At 39.0% G+C, this 25665-nt stretch overlaps 1 protein-coding gene across 1 annotated transcript in view; it reads right to left on the minus strand.

Annotated features, from left to right (window-relative positions):
* Positions 1-552: 552 nt before the first annotated feature.
* LOC128689180 (carboxypeptidase B) overlaps positions 553-25665 on the minus strand; it is a 92021-nt gene continuing 66908 nt past the window's right edge. Inside the window, exon 7 of the mRNA XM_053777327.2 lies at positions 553-2126. Coding sequence (XP_053633302.2) covers positions 1420-2126 — 707 coding nt within the window. The 3' untranslated portion in view covers positions 553-1419. The remainder of the gene's footprint in view (positions 2127-25665) is intronic.

Here is a 25665-nt window from a genome sequence, read left to right on the forward strand (position 1 = left end):
TGCTTTTGCTACGTCCTCTGTATTCGACTGAAGAAACCTACAGTGTAGGCGAAACGTTTCGGAATAAAAATATCTAACTGTTGCACATGTGTCTTACTTATGAACTTGTCGGTGTTGTATACCATTATCATTTGCACAAGCTAGGCAGGTCCAACTTACACCCACTCACGTACTTGTTTTAACCTATTTTTAAAACTACACAAGATTTTTCCTTCAAAGACGTTACTCGGAAGTTGGTTCTACTCATTCACAACTCTGTTATCAAACCAGTGCTTATCTACATCCTTTTTATATCATTTTTTTTCGAATTTAATACGTTGCTGCGAGTCCTGTCTTGGTTAGATATTTTTTAGAGCGTTAATAATATCCCTTTTTTTTCTTCCTGTCTCCCGTTATACACCTCAGTCATATCTTTCTTAATTTTAAGCCTTTCCAGAGAATAGAGATTCACTGCCCTTAATCTGTTCTCGTAGGAAAGATTTCTGATATACTATATCAACTTTGTCATCCTACTCTCGAAGTTTTCCAGGGCAATTATAAAACAAAGAATCTATTAGATTTATTGGCAACTCTTATGCACTGTTGTCTTGGCTTTAGATTATTGTTAAAGCAGGAAATATTTGTATGTGTACGGATAATGACCTAATGGGGATGGGGCGCCTACCACAGCTATAAAGCATCTAGGACATTGTACCATGGAAACATTTGGGACCTGGGATCATTTCTGAGACCCGAGACCCTGTTTCTGGGTACTGGAACCTTGCTCCTGGGACCCGGGACCTTGTTCCTGGGACCCAGGACCTTGTTCCTGGGATCCGGGACAATGTTCCTGGGGCCCGGGACCTTGTATTAATGCTGGTAGAACGGTTTGACAAAGCTCCTGGAGAGCGAAACGTTGCCACAGCAAAATGTCACATTAGTTGTACTTGTATCCTTTTACCTAACACCCGGGACCTTGTACCAGGGACCCGGGACCTTGTTCAAGGGACCCGGGACCTTATTCAAGGGATCCAGGACCTTGTTCCTGGGACCCCGGACCTTGTTCCAGAGACCCAAGACCTTGCTCCTAGGAACTGGGACCTCGAACCTTGTTCCTGGGACCAGGGACCTTGTTCCTGGAATCTTGTTCCCGGTACCTGGTACCTTGTTCCTGGGATCAGGTACCTGGGACCTGGTTCCTGGGATCTTGTGGAGTAAACAAGGTCTCAGCAACAAAACGCATCTATAATAAAATGTCCTAAGTGCGTTATTATTATTATTATTGTTCTTGTTAAGGGTCACACAGCATTATGGGTATGATATAGCAGGTTTTCAGCAAAGATATTAAACTTACGATGGGGGCTATCCTACATAAATGACACTATGTATGATAATTGTACTTATGTGTACCTGTGCCTAATTAAACTTACTTATAAAGTGTTAAGCATTAATCTTCTTGATAACTTGCGTGATTCCCTGCCATATTTCTTCACTACACGCAAGGATGTTAGCAGGCTCCAGCAGGAAACCTTGACGGCCTTGATCCCTCAACTCCAAGGTATACACATATTTAGTGTGTAGCGCCTCCATTGCCCAGTCATCTGTTGCACCAGACGCTACGTAGTAACCTTCTGCGGCATTCTTTACAGCGTACTCCGTGCCTGTTGCGTTTTTGACAGCTTGTGTGAATACTTGTCCAATGGCGATGAGGTCGTGTTTACCTGGCGCTTCTTCCCCAGTGGACCAGCCCCAGGGATACAACAAGTCCTGCCCATAGCTATGTAGTGCCAACACTAGTTCTAGATTATCCTTGAGCTTCAGCATAGCATCGCGCAGGGCCTTGGTTTCCGGCTCGGAAAAGGCTGATGGTCCTTGGTACACCTCGCTGCAGGGGTTGTTAGAGGCTCCCACGCCGAAATGGGAATCCCAGTTGCGGTTGAGATCGACGCCGTCACACCTGGCACCACCATTAACCCTGCGGTTCTTACGCCAAAGACGATCGGTTATCCAGGTGTAGACATAGCCATCGGGGTTAGCCATGGGTACTATGAACACGTCGACGGAGGATGTGGCTGAAGTGTTAGTGATCATGTGATGGATGAGATGAAGAGCCACAGCTGGAGAGATCCACTCCCTGGCATGCAGACCTGCCATAAATATATGACTTACTATAATGTGCCCCTTATATTGCCATATTAAACTATTATCACAATTATTAAAATAGTCTTAATTGCAATCTATACAATCAACAATAATATCTAAACAATTCACAACTAACCCCTAAATTAGAAGTAGAAATTAGACATCTCTGTCTTTCCTAGACTAATATTAAGTCTTGAGTTAACAACGGTTCATTTGTAACTTGTGCAGTAGTTGTAAACCGTACTAACCACGGCACCGTCACTCAATTTCCGTGAATTACACCTGTGTCTTTCAACCTTCCTGTGAGTGTGTCACCCCTGGGAAACTCTCTCTCAAACTGAGGCACTAATACATTATAATTAGTGTCATCATGAGGAGCGCTAAACCCGTAGGGTTTATAAAGCGCCTGCTGGGGGATAATGGAAGACATTCAGGCTTAGTGCACTAAACTGGAGCACAGATCCAAGTCCCTACATCAAGAGCCCCTCGGGAGCATCAAGGAACCTCCCTTAATCAAGGAGCCAGTTATCCAATTAATTTTTGCTTGTTTGTTTTCCGTCAGATTTCCTTCATTTTTAGTGCACAAGACGAAGTGTTTTCTCTAGTTACTGTAAATATTTGTCAATAAGATACCTCAAACAACAACTGAGAAAAGACTGAGAAGAGAACAATTGACTAAAAATGCCCTTTGGCAGGAAGGTGATCCTATATGGGACTACGTAAGGTTCTTTGGACACTTGGTGCCGCGACGACAATGCTTGTTGAAGATATTGGCCTTACCAGCTAAGATATTTATAAATATAAATATAGTGAACACTTAGCTGATAAAAGACAGCAAATCGTCTACACAGCCGCCCCTGCAGACGAGGTCTTGAAAGCTGTCGAAGGCATCTCAACATGGGCTGTCAAGAAATATAATTTGTAAGTATATAAATTACCCCTAGGGGGTGTTATATCAGCTTATTGCATTCACTGGTGGCTGACGATGTACTTACTTGTTTGGACTCAATGGTCCGCATATCACCGGGGTTTATGATAAGTTTCTAACTCACGACTTTATACTCAACTGTGCAGTCAATAGTAGTACATCATGAGTTAGAACACTTACCTGGGTATATGTATCTGACCCGTAATTATGCCCGGATATCCGATGAGTTGATTGAAGAATAGTGTTCTTTAAAGAATGTCGCACTACACTCTGTTGGATCGCAACACTCGTTGTTACACTCTTCATCAATAATTGTTCACACAAAGTTATCACTGGAGAAGCTGATCACACTTCTCTTAAGTGTTTATTGTGGTTTGTTCACACTAACGCACAGATCAGTGTTCTTTGCTGGTTATCCTGGCGTCAGTGTCACTCTCCCAGAGTCAATGTTAGTCTGGCGATGCCATACCGCCCCAAGCCGTCACTGCCCTAATACACAAAAAAAACCGCTGACTTAGTACCTTGCATCCTTGTCACCTCCTCGATGAAGCAAAGCAGAATGTTTGTTTCTTGCTGTCTTAAGCATACACAACAATGTACACTATCTTTACTATGGTAATAAAGTGGGAGCAGGATTTTCCTTAATTGTCCTGCTTAAGTAAGAGGTGAACTGTCTCTTATAAAAATACACTTTGCAACACCGCTGCAAGGAGCAGAGGTCACTTGACTACGTTGCATAGCATCTGTGATCAATTACTCACTGTAGCAGTAAACAAGACGCTCGCCCCTTCTGAGAGGGCTTGGCCCCTCAGGGCTGAAAGGGGCTGAAGAGGCTGAAAGTGCTGAAGGGGGCTGATATCCCCCTCCTGGAGAAAATTTCTCCACACTGGGGGGCGGCGGAGGTTCGCTGCAGGTGAACTATTCATCACTTAACATTAATTTGATTTTCTCACTCGCCACCACTGCTGCTTGTCTTTTCTGAACAGCTTTAGTCTGTGCAGTTTCTGGAGAATCACTAATTTTGTTTTCAACACTGTGTAATTCTAACGGCACTAGTTTATTTATTGTCCTCTTATTCACTACACCTTTGCTCAAAACATCAACTGTCCTGATGATTCCATTTGCATCAGGATATATGGTCACAATTTTTCCAGGTGGCCATTGGGACCTCGGACCATCATTGTCAATAATTGTCCAGATCATCGGTAACATAAGTTAGAGGTCTGTTGTTGACTCTATTTTCTATTTCAGTCACAACTGTATGGAATTCTTCTAAATCTATTCTCTGACGATGAAGAGTCTTCCTTAAACAACGTTTTACAATGCCGATCATTCTTTCATAAAATCCGCCGTGCCATGGAGATTTAGGAGGAATGTATCTCCAACGACAACTGCGTTGATTCAGCATCTGTTGTACTTCTGGTTGATCAAAGATCTTGCTGATATAAGCAGCACCAGCAACAAAGTTCGTTGCATTATCTGAAATCATCAGTCTGGGACATGCCCTTCTGGCTGCAAACCTTCTGAATAATTTGATAAAAGTTTCAGCAGACATGTCAGTGGCTACTTCTAGATGTACTGCTCTAGTCGTAGCACAAGTGAACAAACAGATGTACGCCTTGATGGGAACTTTGTCAACTGTTTTGGTTAAAATTATTGGTCCAGTGTAATCTACACCTGTCACCTCAAATGGAGTGATATGACAAACTCTTTCAGAGGGATATGGTGGACCTGGATACTGACATACTCGCATATCATAGTGACGACAAGTAATGCAGTCCTTTATTTGCTTTTCACACTTTGTCGACCTTGAGGTATCCAGTAGGATTGTCGTATATGACAAAGTGTGTCAGCTACCCCACCATGTAACACGTTACTGTGGGCGTTTTGCACAATCAGTTTTGTTAGCCAATGATTCTTGGGGATCAATATTGGATGTATGGCTTCTTTAGGTAGTGAAGAATTATGAATTCTTCCTCGACATCTTATAATCTTTTCTGAGTCGAGATAAAGTCCTAAAGAATTAATCATAACAGGTTTCTTTGGGGATTTATCTTGTGTTTCTAGAAATTTATATTCTGTAGAGAAAACGTTTTTCTGTATTAGTTTCGCCCAGTATTTAATGGGTTCAAGACATTCATAATCAGGTTTTATTCCTTTAATGAATTTAAAGACAAGAGCTGTAACTCTTAAGAGTTTACCCAAAGATGAGTATTTAGATCCATCAATGACTATTTCTGTTGTGGCTGCTGCAGTATTTACACAACTTATTTCTGCTGTGTTCAAGCAGACTGTTTCTTCTGGCATAATGTGAGTTTTTTGCTGAGGCCAGTTATTTTCATCAGAGAGCCAGTTCGGTCCGTGGAGCCATAATTTATTATCCACAAATTTCTTGAGTGGGACACCACGTGACAACATGTCAGCTGGATTCTCTTGGGTAGAGACGTGAAAAGAGATAATCTCTCTGCATCTCTTTTATTTCTGCTACTCTGTTCTGTACATAGACCAACTTACTCTTATTATTTCTGAACCACTGGAGAACTGCCTCATTATCACTCCAGATCACGGTTTTTTCAATAGTGAGATGATCGAGTACTTTGTTGAGATAGACAGCTAATTTTGTACCTACATAGAGTGCTGTCAGTTCCAATTGTGGTACTGTTCTGACCTTCAAGGGTGCTACCCTGGCCTTTGAAGTAATTAGTGTACTTCCTTCAGCATTACTCATGTAAGCTACAGCGCCATAACCTCTGGTTGACGCATCACAGAACACATGTAATGTGCACTTGTTTCCCTCTTGACCTATTTGTCTGGGAAATTTAATTTGATGAAGTTGTTTAAACTCCTTGGATACTTCATCCCATGCTTGACTCATTTCTAGAAGCAAGTTCTCATCCCATCCTATTTTGAGCTTCCATGCATCTTGCATAAGCATTTTACCCTTTATGGTAATTGGTGAGACGAGTCCTAGAGGATCAAAACATTGTGATACCTCTGACAGTAAACTACGTTTAGTGAGTGTACTGCATGATTTATTATTTATCCTTTTGAGACTCAAAGTATCTTCCTGTGTGTTCCAATCCCAGCATATTGTTGCAATTAGGAATTTCAGCTTCAGGGAAATCTTCTTTGATAATTTCCCTTAATTGCTTTGAATTTGTATTCCACATCCTTAGAGGCATATTTGCTTCTTTCATCTCCTTGTTAGCTTCTCTGTATAAGGATTTCAAATCCTCCTCTTTATTCACAGTACCTTGAAGATTGTCCACAATTTCTGCGAATATTATTCCACTTAATTAAGTAATAAAGGCGTCGTAGTAAAGCGAAATAAGTGAATAAGTTACTTCCGAGATATTGGCCTGGAACGCCGGCCGGCCCGCCGTCTCGATTTTTTTTTTTTTTCGCGTAAATCGCGTTTGTTTCGGTGGTTTTCTTAGTAAACTGATGTTCTACTACAGTTATCCTCTTCAAAATACCGTTTTCTATCACTCAAAGCTAAAGAATACGACATGGAAACGATGGGTAACAATTTTATATCGAATATTGATGGTGGACTCTGGCAATATTATGGCCTAATTTATTTAGTCTAGAGTATATAACATGTTTGTATGTTATTTATAGTATTTATTATATCATATTAGATCAATTTTGATAGATAAATAAGCCGTATAGTTGATATAAGCGTAATAATGAACTGAGTTTTCCTGGCTCTCTGGAGCGGGAATATTACCTGTGTTCCCAGATAGTTTCTGATTGGCTGAAAGTTTACGGATAACCTCCGCCTACTGTTTTATGATGCCAAATAGTCAGTTATTATATTAGAAAGAATAATGCAAGAAAAAGCGATAAAAAACAAGGAAAATTTTCCAAAAAATATACCGGCTCTGAGGAGACGTGCAACCCACATCGCCGTCACCATACCTGATATAAACGACTATAATTTCTTGTAGAAACGTCGTAGAACATTATAACCAAGACATTACCATTGTTATTTTTTTACTATTATTCTTTTGGTACTTTAATTGTGAATTTTATTTTGTCAATTTAAATCTAGTTATAATCTTGATCTTGTCAACAACCTATACCAGACTCTAGTGCAATTGCAAGTACCATTTCAAATTGTATTTTTATATTATAAGTTTATATTATAATTCCTACCATCTGTCCATTTAACTTTGTTTACCATTACTTAATTTTAGTCCCTTATATATTTTCTCCTTTATTTTAGCTTTATATAACTACCCTAGTTTATATATTCACAATTGTTAAAATAATCAAGGTGCTATTCTCAGGTGCTAAAGTAGAATAAGTTCACAATTTTGCCATTATATTCCAAAGCTCATTTATTTGATTACCACTTTATTGTTCACCACAACCTATATTAGTCCCTTTTATATTATAATTTTATACTATAATTCTAACTTTAAAAAATTACCTTTATAGTACTACCTACTATCATATTCCCAAGCTCCATTATTTGATCATCACTTTATTTGTATTAGTCCCTTAGCTCATTATTTTACATTTGTTAAATAATCCAGGTGCTATTTTTTAGCTTAAGACTATTTACTTTGTTTTATACTTAATTCAAACTATAGATTCACTACAAATCTTATGATTACAAGCATTGATCCTGATACCAACCTCTTATTTAATGACTTAAATGAATCAAACAGTTACTGTAATTACTACACTGCAGAACAATCAAAGGCACTTCTCAGTGCCAACAACAACATAACTATCTTTAACTACAATATCAGATCTTTAAGCAAGCATTACGATGACCTCATAGCATTACTAAATTCCTTACATGCCAATATGTCCATCATTACACTAACTGAAACCTGGCTAAAGCCTGATAGTACAGATGTCTATGCCATTCCTGGTTACACAGCCATACACAACTGTAGGCCAGACCAACAAGGGGATGGCACAGCCATATACTACTCAGACCAACTAGAATGTATCACTAATACTTGCACAAGGGATGAACATGGGGAATATATAATAGCTAAATTCAAATCCAAGTACCTACAAAAACCTCTCACATTGATAAACATCTACAGAGTTCCACAGTCAAACATTAGCCAATTTAGTCAAAATCTAGGAAGAATGATAACTGATGCACGCATGAACAAAGATCATTTACTACTCTCAGGTGACTTCAATATAAATCTCCTGCAAGACCAGGACCCACACGTTACTGAATTCACAAACACAATGAGTAACTGTATGTTACTACCAACAGTAACAAAACCTACAAGAGTTACAGAGACTAGTGTTTCCCTACTTGACCACATCTGGACCAACACCATATCCCCTTTAAAATCAGGCATAATTACAGATAATACCACAGACCACTACCCTACTTTCCTCATAACAACTCTTGGTAAACTACCCCAAGACACTACTAAAGTCACCTTCAGACTTCACAATGAGGCAGCCATTAATAACTTCACAACAGCAATAGCAAACATTGATTGGCACACTGAGCTAGAAACCTATACAGATATTGACGAATGTATTAATAATTTTCTAAAAAAAAAAACCAATACCTCTATAACAAGCACTGCCCTAAAAAAACTAAACAGATGACAGCAAAGAGACTGAACAGTCCCTGGCTAACACCCAGCATTCTCAAATCCATAAATACAAAACACCAATATGAAAATCAGTACAGAATGGGTCACATAACCAGAGACCAAACAAAACGTTACTCGTCAATCCTAACCAGCCTGATAAGAAGGGCAAAAAAATTGTATTATGAGAACAGATTATCCAACTTACCAGGTGATATAAAAAAGACCTGGAAAACCCTATCAGAAATTCTGGGAACAAAAAAGATATCACGAAATAGCGAAATAAAATTAGCAAAATCAGATGAACCCCAACTCCCACCAACAGAAACAGCAAACAGACTCAATGATTTCTTCTCCACTATAGGACAAAACCTTGCCAATAAAATCCCAAGCTCAGATACCCCACCAAATGACTACCTCACCGGCAACTACCCGAACACACTGTTCCTAGCTCCGACTAACCCATACGAAGTCTCCCTTATTATCAATGCACTAAAAAACAAGGCAGGAGATTTAAATACCTTACCACCCTTTATATACAAAAAAGTGTCACAAGTGCTATCACCAATCATTGCAACACTCTTTAACAAATCCATTGAATCCTCCACCTTCCCTACAGTACTCAAAATAGCAAAGGGTCACCCCGATCCACAAAGGAGGAGACCAAACAGAGTTGAATAACTATAGGCCAATATCCAACTTACACCCTCTCTCAAAAATCTTCGAAAAATTAATTCATAAACGAATCTACTCCTACCTTATCTCCCAAAACATACTCAACCCCTGCCAATTTGGATTCAGGCCTAATAAAAATACTAATGATGCTATTATACACATGCTAGAACATATATACACTGCAATAGAGAAAAAAGAAGTCCCACTGGGGATCTTCATTGACTTACGTAAAGCTTTTGATACAGTTGACCATGACTTGCTCCACGTAAAATTGTCACACTATGGTATAAGAGGGCACTCCCTCAACTACCTCAAGTCATACCTCAGCAACAGAAGCCAATATGTGTACGCAAATGGGGCAAACTCTTCTGCGCAACCAATTACAGTTGGTGTCCCACAGGGAAGTGTCCTTGGCCCTCTTCTCTTTCTCCTATACATAAATGACCTTCCAAATGCTTCGCAATTACTCAAACCCACACTATTTGCAGATGACACTACATACGTCTTCTCTCACCCGAGCCCAGTCACGCTAGCCAATACTGTAAATACCGAATTACAGAAAATATCTACCTGGATGAGGACTAACAAACTTACACTAAACATTGACAAAACCTACTTCATTCAGTTTGGTAACAGAGCTACAGATGTCCCTCTTAACATAATGATAAACGGATCACCTATCACAAAACTAACAGAGGGAAAATTCTTAGGAATCCACCTTGATAATAGACTCAAATTTCATACACATATACAACAAATTTCTAAGAAAATTTCCAAGACTGTAGGCATAATATCGAAGATACGGTACTATGTTCCACAGTCAGCCCTCCTGGCCCTATATCACTCTCTTATTTACCCCTATCTCACCTATGGAATTTGTGCATGGGGCTCAACAACAATTAACCATCTCAGACCACTAATTACCCAACAAAAGGCTGCAGTTAGAATGATAACAAATTCTCACTACAGGCAGCACACTCCACCAATATTCAATACACTAAACCTACTCACCATACAAAACATCCATACTTATTACTGCACCTATTACATACATAGAACACTTAACTCTGATATTAACCCTCCCCTCAAACATCTCCTTGCCAACCTCAACAGAACACATGACCATAACACAAGGCACAGATCACTCTTTGATGTTCCTCGTGTCCATCTCACACTATGCAAAAACTCAATGCACATAAAAGGCCCTAAAATCTGGAATTCATTACCTGTAAATATAAAAGAAACACTACCTGTTTATAAATTCAAGTCTCTTCTCAAAGATCACTTACTCACCCAAAACCAAATAAATACTGAATAACTGAACCTTATAAATTGTATATCTTAAATGTTTCTCACAATTATATCACATAAATGTTAAACCTAAAACCGAATCTAACTTTATTATTTCTTAAATACACTACCTAACAGAATCCTTCATATGACTGAATGTACAACAATGCATGCAACCATATGACCTGTCTTTGTAATACTCACTTGTGCTTTATAGTAATCTGTTTACATTAATGTTTTATCACTGATTTCATCATTGCTTAGTTAATCTTAAGTTAATTTTAAGCCAGCCCGTAATGCTATGCATAGTATAAGTGGCTTTGGCATGCTGCTCTTACCTGTATTTTTTTGTACCTCTGTATGTGTGCTCAAATTGGAAATAAATAAATAAATAAATAAATAAATTATTGTGCCATTGTGTTGCCAAAGAGTTAAGCTATTTTTCTATATGAATAACTCAATTTCCACAACTTTTCGATTTTTTTAAATCTCGCAAATAATTGGATGACTGGCTCCTCAGTTGAGGTCGGTCAAGATAAGATAAGATAAGATTTCGTTCGGATTTTTAACCCCGGAGGGTTAGCCACCCAGGATAACCCAAGAAAGTCAGTGCGTCATCGAGGACTGTCTAACTTATTTCCATTGGGGTCCTTAATCTTGTCCCCCAGGATGCGACCCACACCAGTCGACTAATACCCAGGTACCTATTTGCTGCTAGGTGAACAGGACAACAGGTGTAAGGAAACGTGTCGAAATGTTTCCACCCGCCGGGAATCGAACCCGGGCCCTCCGTGTGTGAAGCGGGAGCTTTAGCCACCAGGCCACCGGGCCACCATGCTAGTCGCAGGGATAAAACATACAGAGCACAGCGCAGCTAAAAAATACGATTATGCTCTGATTAAAACGTATAATGTTATTAATTATATGAATGATACTAAAACTAATGATAAAAGTAAAAGGTATCTTTTAAATGGCACTCGTGGCTCAGTTGGTAGCGACTTCACTTCACATGAAGAGGAACCGGGGATCGCTTCACGGGCATTTTTCCTGACACCTGTTGTCTTTCTTCACCTAGCAATAAGTAGGTGCCTGGGTACTAGTCAACTGGTGTGGGTCGCATCCTGGGGGACAAGATTAAAAGACCCCAGCTGCATCAAATACCTTTAACAGACCACTACCCTACTTTCCTCATAACAACTCTTGGTAAAATACCCCAAGACACTACTAAAGTCACCTTCAGACTTCACAATGAGGCAGCCATTAATAACTTCACAACAGCAGTAACAAACATTGACTGGCACACTGAGCTAGAAATCTATACAGATATTGACGAATGTTTTAATGATTTTCTAAAAAAGACCCAATACCTTTATAACAAGCACTGCCCTAAAAAAAACTAAACAGATGACAGCAAAGAGACTAAACAGTCCCTGGCTAACACCCAGCATTCTCAAATCCATAAATACAAAACACCGATATGAAAAACAGTACAGAATGGGTCACATAACCAGAGACCAAACAAAACGTTACTCGTCAATCCAAACCAGCCTGATAAGAAGGGCAAAAAAATTGTATTATGAGAACAGATTATCCAACTTACGAGGTGATATAAAAAAGACCTGGAAGACCCTATCAGAAATTCTGGGAACAAAAAAGATATCACGACATAGCGAAATAAAATTAGCAAAATCAGATGAACCCCAACTCCCACCAACAGAAACAGCAGACTCAATGATTTCTTCTCCACTATAGTTTTAAATATATATATAAATATATATATATATATATATATATATATATATATATATATATATATATATATATATATATATATATATATATATATATATATATATATATATATAAAACTGGCCAATTAACAAGAACTCATTTAAAATTAAGTCCTTTCTAAAGCTTTCTCTTATTCGTTTAAAGATATTTTTTTTCATAAATGTTAATGTAAAAAATTTTAATTTTGCACCAAAAGGAACTTAGAAAACTTACCTAACCTTATTATAACAAGCGCAATTTATTTTAGCCTAACCCAACTAAATATATTTTAGATTTGTTTACAGTAATTTAATACTAAACAAACGCAGTGAAATATATTTTTTTCGTTAGGTTCAGAATGATTTTGGCGAAATTATTGCATACACAAATTTTCGCTTGTCTTATATGGCAATATGAGCATTGCTATTTAAGCCAAAATCGCAAGTTCTGCCTATTCGGCACGACATATATATATATATATATATATATATATATATATATATATATATATATATATATATATATATATATATATATATATATATATATATATATATATTCTTTCATCTTTCAACACACCGGCCGTATCCCACCGAGGCGGGGTGGCCCAAAAGGAAAAACGAAAGTTTCTCCTTTTACATTTAGTAATATATACAGGAGAAGAGGTTACTAGCCCCTTGCTCCCGGCATTTTAGTCGCCTCTTACAACACGCATGGCTTACGGAGGAAGAATTCTGTTCCACTTCCCCATGGAGATAAGAGGAAATAAACAAGAATAAGAACTAGAAAGAAAATAGAAGAAAACCCAGAGGGGTGTGTATATATGTGCTTGTACATGTATGTGTAGTGTGACCTAAGTGTAAGTAGAAGTAGCAAGACGTACCTGAAATCTTGCATGTTCATGAGACAGAAAAAAGGACACCAGCAATCCTACCATCATGTAAAACAATTACAGGCTTTCGTTTTACACTCACTTGGCAGGACGATTCCCACCAAGGCAGGGTGGCCCGAAAAAGAAAAACTTTCACCATCATTCACTCCATCACTGTCTTGCCAGAAGGGTGCTTTACACTACAGTTTTTAAACTGCAACATTAACACCCCTCCTTCAGAGTGAAGGCACTGTACTTCCCATCTCCAGGACTCAGGTCCGGCCTGCCGGTTTCCCTGAATCCCTTCATAAATGTTACTTTGCTCACACTCCAACAGCACGTCAAGTATTAAAAACCATTTGTCTCCATTCACTCCTATCAAACACGCTCACGCATGCCTGCTGGAAGTCCAAGCCCCTCGCACACAAAACCTCCTTTACCCCCTCCCTCCAACCTTTCCTAGGCCGACCCCTACCCCGCCTTCCTTCCACTACAGACTGATACACTCTTGAAGTCATTCTGTTTCGCTCCATTCTCTCTACATGTCCGAACCACCTCAACAACCCTTCCTCAGCCCTGTGGATAACAGTTTTGGTAATCCCGCACCTCCTCCTAACTTCCAAACTACGAATTCTCTGCATTATATTCACACCACACATTGCCCTCAGACATGACATCTCCACTGCCTCCAGCCTTCTCCTCGCTACAACATTCATCACCCACGCTTCACACCCATATAAGAGCGTTGGTAAAACTATACTCTCATACATTCCCCTCTTTGCCTCCAAGGACAAAGTTCTTTGTCTCCACAGACTCCTAAGTGCACCACTCACTCTTTTTCCCTCATCAGTTCTATGATTCACCTCATCTTTCATAGACCCATCCGCTGACACGTCCACTCCCAAATATCTGAATACGTTCACCTCCTCCATACTCTCTCCCTCCAATCTGATATTCAATCTTTCATCACCTAATCTTTTTGTTATCCTCATAACCTTACTCTTTCCTGTATTCACCTTTAATTTTCTTCTTTTGCACACCCTACCAAATTCATCCACCAATCTCTGCAACTTCTCTTCAGAATCTCCCAAGAGCACAGTGTCATCAGCAAAGAGCAGCTGTGACAACTCCCACTTTGTGTGTGATTCTTTATCTTTTAACTCCACGCCTCTTTCCAAGACCCTCGCATTTACTTCTCTTACAGCCCCATCTATAAATATATTAAACAACCACGGTGACATCACACATCCTTGTCTAAGGCCTACTTTTACTGGGAAAAAATTTCCCTCTTTCCTACATACTCTAACTTGAGCCTCACTATCCTCGTAAAAACTCTTCACTGCTTTCAGTAACCTACCTCCTACACCATACACTTGCAACATCTGCCACATTGCCCCCCTATCCACCCTGTCATACGCCTTTCCAAATCCATAAATGCCACAAAGACCTCTTTAGCCTTATCTAAATACTGTTCACTTATATGTTTCACTGTAAACACCTGGTCCACACACCCCCTACCTTTCCTAAATCCTCCTTGTTCATCTACTATCCTATTCTCCTTCTTACTCTTAATTCTTTCAATAATAACTCTACCATACACTTTGCCAGGTATACTCAGCAGACTTATCCCCCTATAATTTTTGCACTCTCTTTTATCCCCTTTGCCTTTATACAAAGGAACTATGCATGCTCTCTGCCAATCCCTAGGTACCTTACCCTCTTCCATACATTTATTAAATAATTGCACCAACCACTCCAAAACTATATCCCCACCTGCTTTTAACATTTCTATCTTTATCCCATCAATCCCGGCTGCCTTACCCCCTTTCATTTTACCTACTGCCTCACGAACTTCCCCCACACTCACAACTGGCTCTTCCTCACTCCTACAAGATGTTGTTCCTCCTTGCCCTATACACGAAATCACAGCTTCCCTATCTTCATCAACATTTAACAATTCCTCAAAATATTCCCTCCATCTTCCCAATACCTCTAACTCTCCATTTAATAACTCTCCTCTCCTATTTTTAACTGACAAATTCATTTGTTCTCTAGGCTTTCTTAACTTGTTAATCTCACTCCAAAACTTTTTCTTATTTTCAACAAAATTTGTTGATAACATCTCACCCACTCTCTCATTTGCTCTCTTTTTACATTGCTTCACCACTCTCTTAACCTCTCTCTTTTTCTCCATATACTCTTCCCTCCTTGCATCACTTCTACTTTGTAAAAACTTCTCATATGCTAACTTTTTCTTCCTTACTACTCTCTTTACATCATCATTCCACCAATCGCTCCTCTTCCCTCCTGCACCCACTTTCCTGTAACCACAAACTTCTGCTGAACACTCTAACTCTACATTTTTAAACCTACCCCATACCTCTTCGACCCCATTGCCTATGCTCTCATTAGCCCATCTATCCTCCAATAGCTGTTTATATCTTACCCTAACTGCCTCCTCTTTTAGTTTATAAACCTTCACCTCTCTCTTCCCTGATGCTTCTATTCTCCTTGTATCCCATCTACCTTTTACTCTCAGTGTAGCTACAACTAGAAAGTGATCTGATATATCTGTGGCCCCTCTATAAACATGTACATCCTGAAGTCTACTCAACAGTCTTTTATCTACCAATACATAATCCAACAAACTACTGTCATTTCGCCCAACATCATATCTTGTATACTTATTTATCCTCTTTTTCTTAAAATATGTATTACCTATAACTAAACCCCTTTCTATACAAAGTTCAATCAAAGGGCTCCCATTATCATTTACACCTGGCACCCCAAACTTACCTACCACACCCTCTCTAAAAGTTTCTCCTACTTTAGCATTCAGGTCCCCTACCACAATTACTCTCTCACTTGGTTCAAAGGCTCCTATACATTCCCTTAACATCTCCCAAAATCTCTCTCTCTCCTCTGCATTCCTCTCTTCTCCAGGTGCATACACGCTTATTATGACCCACTTCTCGCATCCAACCTTTACTTTAATCCACATAATTCTTGAATTTACACATTCATATTCTCTTTTCTCCTTCCATAACTGATCATTCAACATTACTGCTACCCCTTCCTTTGCTCTAACTCTCTCAGATACTCCAGATTTAATCCCATTTATTTCCCCCCACCGAAACTCCCCTACCCCCTTCAGCTTTGTTTCGCTTAGGGCCAGGACATCCAACTTCTTTTCATTCATAACATCAGCAATCATCTGTTTCTTGTCATCCGTACTACATCCACGCACATTTAAGCATCCCAGTTTTATAAAGTTTTTCTTCTTATCTTTTTTGGTAAATTTCTACAGGAGAAGGGGTTACTAGCCCATTGCTCCCGGCATTTTAGTCGCCTCATACGACACGCATGGCTTACGGAGGAAAGATTCTTTTCCACTTCCCCATGGACAATAGAAGAAATAAAGAGGAACAAGAGCTATTTAGAAAAAGGAGAAAATCCTAGATGTATGTATATATATATGCATGTGCGTGTCTGTGAAGTGTGACCAAAGTGTAAGTAGGAGTAGCAAGATATCCCTGTTATCTAGCGTGTTTATGAGACAGAAAAAGAAACCAGCAATCCTACCATCATGCAAAAAAGTTACAGGTTTCTGTTTCACAGTCATCTGGCAGGACGGTAGTACTTCCCTGGGTGGTTGCTGTCTACCAACCTACTACCTACTACCTACTACCTACTACAACCTACTACCTATGTATATATATATATATATATATATATATATATATATATATATATATATATATATATATATATATATATATATATATATATATATATGATATATATATATATATATATATATATATATATATATATATATATATATATATATATATATATATATATATATATATATATATATATATATATATATATATATATATATATATATATATGTCGTGCCGAATAGGCAGAATTTGCGATCTTGGCTTAAATATCAACGCTCATCTTGCCATATAGGACAAGTGAAAATTTGTGTATGCAATAATTTCGCCAAAATCATTTTGAACGTAACGAATAAAATATATTTCACTGTGTTTGTTTAGTATTAAATTACTGTAAACAAATCTAAAATATATTTAGTTGGGTTAGGCTAAAATAAATTGCTCTTGTTATAATAAGGTTAGGTAAGTTTTCGAAGATTCTTTTGTTGCAAAATTAAAATTTTTTACATTAACATTAATGAAAAAAATATATATTTAACCGTATAAGAGAAAATTTTCGAAAGGGCTTAATTTTAAATGAGTTCTTGCTAATTGACCAGTTTTACATATTCGGCACGAGATATATATATATATATATATATATATATATATATATATATATATATATATATATATATATATATATATATATATATATATATATATATATATATATGTATATATACATATATATATATATATATATATATATATATATATATATATATATATATATATATATATATATATATATATATATATATATATATATATATATATATATATATATTAACACATCAGCCGATTCCCACCATGGTAGAGAGGCCCGAAAAAGAAATCTTTCATCATCATTCACTCCATCACTGTCTTGCCAGAGGGGTGCTTACACTAGTTATATAACTGCAACATTAACACCCCTCCTTCAGAGCGCAGACACTATTTCCCATCGCCAGGACTGAAGTCCGGCCTGCCGGTTTCCTTGAATCCCTTCAAAAATGTTACTTTGCTCGCACTCCAGCAGCACATCAAGTATTAAAAGCCATTTGTCTCCATTCGTTCCTATCAAATACGCTCATGCAAACTTGCGTGAAGTCCAAGCCCCTCGCACACAAGGCCTCCTTTACCCCGTCCCTCCAACTGTTCCTAGGCCGACCCCTACCCCGTCTTCCTTCCATTACAGATTTATACACTCTCGAAGTCATTCTATTTTGTTACTTCCTCTCTACATGTCCAAACCACTTCAATAACCCCTCCTCAGCCCTCGGTATAATAGTTTTGGTAATCCTGCACCCCCTCCAAATTTCCAAACTACGAATTTTTTGCATTATATTCACGCCACACATTGCCCTCAGACATGACATCTCCATTGCCTCCAGCCTACTTCTCATTGCAGCATTCACCAACCATGCTGCACACCCATATAAGAGTGTTGGTATAACTATACTCTCATACACTCCCATTTTTGCTTCCACGGACAAAGTTCTTTGTCTCCGCAGATTCTTAGGTGCACCGCTCACCCTTTTCCCCTCGTCATTCTATGATTCACCTCTTCCTTTACAGACCCATCTGCTGACACGTCCACTCCCAAATTTCTGAAAACATTCACCTCCTCCATATTCTCTCCCTCCAATCTGATATCCAATCTTTCATCATCAAATCTTTTTGTTATCCTCATCACCTTACTCTTTCCTACATTCACTTTTAATTTTCTTCTTTTACATACCCTACCAAACTCATCCACCAACCTCTGCAAATTCTCTTCAGAATTTCCCAAAAGCAGTGTCATCAGCAAAGAGCAACTGTGACAACTCCCACTTTGTGTTAGATTCTTTACCTTTTAACTCCACACCTCTTGCCAAAACCCTCGCATTCACTTCTCTTACAACCCCATCTATAAATATATTAAACAACCACGGTGACATCACACATCCTTGTCTAAGGCCTACTTTCACTGGGAAATAATCTCCCTCTCTCCTACATACCCTAACCTGAGCCTCACTATTCTCATAAAAGCTCTTCACTGCTTTCAGTAACCTACCTCCTACACCATACACCTGCAACATCTGCCACATTACCTCCTTATCCATCCTGTCAAACGCCTTTTTCAAATCCATAAATGCCACAAAAACCTCTTTAACCTTATCTAAATACTGTTCACCTATATGTTTCACTGTAAACACTTGGTCTACCTTTCCTAAAGCCTCCTTGTTCATCTGCTATCATACTCTCCGTCTTACTCTTAATTCTTTCAATAATAACTCTACCATACACTTTTCCAGGTATACTCAACAGATTTATTCCCCTATAATTTTTGCACTCTCTTTTGTCCCCTTTGCCTTTATACAAAGGAACTATGCATGCTCTCTGCCAATCCCTACGTACCTTACCCTCTTCCATACATTTATTAAATAACGGCACCAACCACTCCAAAACTATATCCCCACCTGCTTTTAACATTTCTATCTTTACCCCATCAATCCCAGCTGCCTTACTTCGTTGCATTCTACCCACTGCCTCAAGAACTTCCCCCACATTCACAACTGGCTCTTTCTCGCTCCTACAAGATGTTATTCCTCCTTGTCCTATACACGAAATCACAGCTTCCCTATCTTCATCAACATTTAACAGTTCCTCAAAATATTCCCTCCATCTTCCCGGTGCCTCTACCTCTCCATATAAAAACTCTCTTCTCCTATTTTTAACAAACAAAATCCATTTGTCCTCTAGGCTTCCTTAACTTCTTAATCTCACTCCAAAACTTTTTCTTATTTTCAACAAAATTAGTTGATAACATCTCATCCACTCTTTCATTTGCTCTCTTTTTACATCGCTTCACCACTCTCTCAACCTCTCTTTTTCTCTCCATATACTTTTCCCTTCTTGCATCACTTCTACTTTGCAAAAACCTCTCGTATGTTAACTTTTTCTCCCTTACTACTCTCTTTACATCATTACTCCACTAATTGCTCCTCTTACCTCCCGCACCCACTTTCCTGTAACCACAAACTTCTGCTGAACATTCTAACACGATATTCTTCGACCTGCCGCCATACCTCTTCGATCCCATTGCCTATACTCTCACTAGCCCATCTATCCTCCAATAGTTGTTTATATCTTACAATAACTGCCTCCTCTTTTAGTTTATAAACCTTCACCTCTCTCTTACTTGCTGCTTCTATTTTCCTTTTAACAAATCTACCTTTTGATCTCACTGTAGCTACAACTAAAAAGTGATCTGATATATCTGTGGCCCCTCTATCAACATGTACATCCTGAAATCTACTCAGAAGTCTTTTATCTACCAATACGTAGCCCAACAAAGTACTGTCATTACGCCCTATATCATATCTTGTATATTAATTTATACTCTTTTTCTTAAAATATGTATTACTTATAACTAAACCCCCTTTCTATACAAAGTTCACTCAAAAGGCTCCAATTATCATTTACACCTGGCACCACAAACTTACCTACAACACCCTCTCTAAATGTTTCTCCTAATCTAGCATTTAGGTCCCTTACCACAAATACTGTCTCACTTGATTCAAAAGTTCATATACGTTCGCTGAACATCTCCCAAAGTCTCTCTCTCTCCTCTACACTACTTTCTTCTCCAGGTGCATACACGCTTATTATAACTCACTTTTCGCAACCGACCCTTATTTTCATCCACATAATCCTTGAATTTATACATTTAAATTCCCTCTTCTCCTTCCATAACTGATCCTTCAACATTATTACTACCCCTTTCTAAGCTCTAACTCTCAGATACTCCTGATTTAACCACATTTATTTCTACCCACTGAAACTCGCCTACCCCTTTCAGCTTTGTTTTGCTTAGGGCCAGGACATCCAGCTTCTTTTCATTCATAACATTAGCAATCATCTCTTTCTTATCATCCGCACTACATCCACACACATTCAAGAATCCCAGTTCTATAAAGTTTTTCTTCTTCTCTTTTTTAGTAATTGTTTACAGGAGAAGGGGTTACTAGCCCATTGCTCCCGGCATTTCAGTCGCCTCGTAAGACACGCATGGCTTACAGAGGATAGATTCTTTTTGAATTCTCCATGGAGAATTGAGGAAATAAAGAAGAACAAGAGCTATTACGAAAAAGAGGAAAAACCTAGATGTGTGTAGGTATATATATGCATATGCATACCTATGTAGTACGACCTATGAGTAAGTAGAAGCAGCAATATATACCTGTTATCCAGCGTGTTTATGAGACAGAAAAAAGACACCAGCAATCCTACCATCATGTAAAACAGTTACAGATTACAGTGCTCCTAAGGATGCTAGTGTTGTCCTGGAGGATAGTGCACCAAAAGGAGATTGCGGCCATGGTGATGAAACAGGTAGAGACAGCGTTATTCAGTTTATGGAGGTACAAAATAGCAATACTGCTGGAGACAGAGCAAAAGAGGATGATACCTCAAGGAATAATGTTGACACATTACCAGCAAAACCTGGTGGAAGCACTGATGCCCATACAGGGGCAAGGGGTAAAGGGGAAACAGAAAAAAATGCACCAGCAGCAAACACAGCTACAAAAAATCTTAGCAAACAGAATTCCAATCTATGAAAACTCTATGCCTTGGGTATCTGCAGGCATTGTATATCTGGTAAAACAGGTGGGACATGCACCTTTGACCATCCCAAAAACAACACAGATCCGAACCTTTGCCAAAAAACAAAAACTCCGTGGCTCTCGAGATCTGCTCAAGGCACATTCCATTAAGAAAAAGAAAGAGAAGGTGTAAACTAGAAAGAGAGAGATGCTCGCTATACAGACGAAGGAAAAGAGTCACGTGGCTGCTGAGAGGGGGCGATATATCTGAAATACAAAGAGAGGCACTGGTCAATAAAATTGCAAATATTGAACTTAAGCTGAAGGAATCTTACAGGAGACAAGAATTGCAGGAAGAACTAAAAGCCATAAAGGAAATTGAGAAAAACCCAAAATACTTCTTCTCTTATGCCAAATCTAAAGGAAAAAAAAACATCCAGTATCGGGACCCTGCTTAGGCAAGATGGGGCATACACAGATGACAGCCAAGAAACGAGTGAGATACTAAAGTCCCAATACGACTCAGTGTTCAGTGACCCGCTACCCAAACTAAGGGTCGACACTCTATATGAATTTTTGTAAAAAAGATCCAAAATTTGGTCATCTCAAAAATCTCTAATTTAGCATTTGCGTCCCCTTCCACAATTACTGTCTCACTTGGTTCAAAAGTTCCTATATATTCGCTGAACATCTCTCAAAATCTCTCTCTTTCTACACTTCTCACTTCACCAGGTGCATACACGCTTATTATGACCCACTTTTCGCAACCGACTCTTATTTTCATCCACGTAATCCTTGAATTTATACATTTAAATTCCCTCTTCTCCTTCCATAACTGACTCTTCAACATTAACTCTAACTCTCAGATACTCCTGATTTAACCACATTTATTTCTCCCCACTGAAACTCGCCTACCCTTTTCAGCTTTGTTTTGCTTAGGGCCAGGACATCCAGCTTCTTTTCATTCATAACATAAGCAATCATCTCTTTCTTATCATCCGCACTACATCCACGCACATTCAAGAATCCCAGTTTTATATAATTTTTCTTCTCCTCTATTTTAGTAAATGTATACAGGAGAAGGGGTTACTAGCCCATTGCTCCCGGCATTTCGGTCGCCTCATACGACACGCATGGCTTACGGAGGAAATAAAGAAGAACAAGAGCTATTACAAAAAACAGGAAAAATCTAGATGTGTGTAGGTATATATATGCATGTGCATGCCTATGTAGTACGACCCAAGTGTAAGTAGAAGTAGCAAGATATACCTGTTATCCAGCGTGTTTATGAGATAGAAAAAAGACACCAGCAATCCTACCATCGTGTAAAACAGTTACAGGTTTCCGTTTCACACGAAACAAGTGGTATTGAAACATTTACAAAACTGCGGCAGGCCAGGGCTCGACCCCACGACGCATTGTCCCTCCTAAAGAGACAACACAACGTACATGTCACCCCATCCATTATGCCATAGATCCTACAAACAACACGAGCTTAGTGAACTAGACTTATTTCATGTTGCGAGGACACTCGTGGCAATGGATGCTCAAGGATTAATTTCAGCCTACTCCTGTTTGAATATCCTCTACATAGACTATACACAAATAACCCGCATATAGAAGAGAGGAGCTAACGACGACGTTTCGGTCCGACTTGGACCATTTACAAAGTCACACTGTGACTTTGTAAATGGTCTCTTCTATGTGCGGGTTATTTGTGTATCGTTCCAATCCCGGTATTGTGCCTTTTTTTGTTATTCTCTATATAGACTGTTTGTTGAAGTGGGTATTCAAACGGGAGGAAGCTGAAATTAATCCTTGAGCATCCATTGCCATGAATGGCCTCGCAACATGAAACAAGTCTAGTTCGCTAAGCTCATGTTGTTTGTAGGATCGATGGTGCAGTGGATAGGGTTGCACGTACATTTTGTTGTCTCTTGAGGCGAGGCAGTATGTCTTGGGGTAGAGCCCTGGCCTGCTGCAGTTTGGTAAATGTTTCAATACCCTTTGTCTTGTGGTTTGAATGCTATATTAACTGCTTGCTGAGGCGGGTATTCAAACAGAAATAGGCTGAAATTAATTCTTGAACTTCATTGCCACGAGTGTCCTCACAACATGAAACAAGTCTAGTTCACTAGGCTCATGTTGCTTGTAGGATCGATGGCATAATGGATAGGGTGACACATACGTTGACTTGTTGTGCCGAATATGTAAAACTGGCCAATTAGCAAGAACTCATTTAAAATTAAGTCCTTTTTGAAGATTTCTCTTATACGAGGCCGAGGAACTGATTACCTCATCTTTTGCATATAGTTCTACTGTCTTCCTATTATGTCCTAGAATCTGTATTGATAAAGCCACTGGATGGCAAAACGTCTACAATAAAGATATCCAGATGTTGCACATGTGTCTTAACTTTCATATTGTCGGTATTTTATACCTTTCTTGCACAACTTGTCAGACACTGCAACATCATGGAATCTTGGTTCAGAGGACATCTACAAGACCTTCTTCACGGCTGCTGCAACTAACCCATCTCTTTGGGAAGGACCTACTTCCACTGGGGAATCCCGCTTACCAGTGACTATGCCCTCGTCTGCTGCCCGTCCCTATCCACTGACGCCTATATAACCGCCAGTCTTCTTGCCTTTGCTCCAGATTCTCCTCCACCACGATGCTGTGAACACTAACTCCAAGGCCGAGGGACTGATTACCTCATCTTTTGTATATAGTTCTACTGTCTTCCTATTATGTCCTAGAATCTGTATTGATAAAGCCACTGGATGGCGAAACGTCTACAATAAAGATATCCAGATGTTGCACATGTGTCTTAACTTTCAAGATGAAGGATGTTGTGCTATTGGCTTATCATATATTGCCAGAGAGGTATAGGCAGAAGTATAGAGGTTTAAAGTTTCAGAAAGGACAGTCCTTGGTGGAGTATGGAAAGGAGAAAATGTCGCTGCTGACGAAGTGGTGCCGCTCCAAGGATGTTGTAGGTGATTATGAAGGTGTAATGACTTTAATTTTGCTTGAGGATCTTTTGAACTGTGTACCTCCGGATCTTAAGGCATATCTTGAAGAAAAAGATTTTAATGATTTTTAACTATGCTCTAGAGTTGGGTAAAAAGTTTACAGCCAACCAAAAAGTAGGAAGTAGTTATCACCCAGATAATGTTAATAATAATTTTTCTCCACCAACAAGGAGGAGTAAGAAATTTCACATGTTTAAGCCAACTTTTTTCCAGCCACATAACCCTAAGAGTTTTCAACCTACTAACCACCAGAATTATGGTTCCCAGGGATTAAAGTCTACTTCTTAGTTATCTGCTCAAGGAAGTAGTAAGTCAGATTTGGTTTCAGGAAATCAGAGAACAGGTAGGAAAAGCCCAGTTCCCCAAGAACATGAAATCAAGTCTATCTCTGGTGGGCATGGCACCTTTAAAGTTCATCATTGTACTTACTGTAATAAGAAGGGTTACTTACAGCAGTACTGCAGAGAGATGCTTAAGGACCAGGCTACTGCACAGGACTCTCAAGTAAGTACCCCAGTTACACATACAGTAGCTTGTACTGCAGTTTTACCCCCAGAGTACACCAGGAAGTTCAGCTGTTTTAGACCCTCGGATGAAGGTCTTTTCAGATAAGTTCACAGTGGCCTTGCACCAAAATGAAGGTTGAATAGAAGGTGTTATGTCTTTAAGGGATGGCTGTAGCACATTCTCTCTTTTGCTCAAGGATGTATTACCAGTATCAGAAGATTCAGGATCCATTATTAGGACTCATGTACATAGATTTTGGGAGCTGTCTGTTTACCAGTCTGGGTACCTGCCTATAGGTATTACAGAAGATTTACCTTTTCCGGGTGTTGACCTGCTACTGGGCAACAAAAGTGAGGAATGTTTGGTTTGGAGGGACCCTGATTTAAAAAGTGTTAAGGTGAAAACTAATGCTACTGTGTCTAAAAAATTTTCAATGTGCACTATGTCTGGCCAGGTGAGCAAGGGAAGAACTTCTGTACCTAGCCTTGATCACTATAACACTATAACACGACAACCAATACACGAAATGAGCACAAAAATTTGCGACATGAGACATGAACACCAAAATCTAAGACATGTGGGCCAAAAACTAAAAC

The sequence above is a fragment of the Cherax quadricarinatus genome, chromosome 21 (assembly GCF_038502225.1).
Source record: "Cherax quadricarinatus isolate ZL_2023a chromosome 21, ASM3850222v1, whole genome shotgun sequence".
Classification (NCBI taxonomy): Eukaryota; Metazoa; Arthropoda; class Malacostraca; order Decapoda; family Parastacidae; genus Cherax; species Cherax quadricarinatus.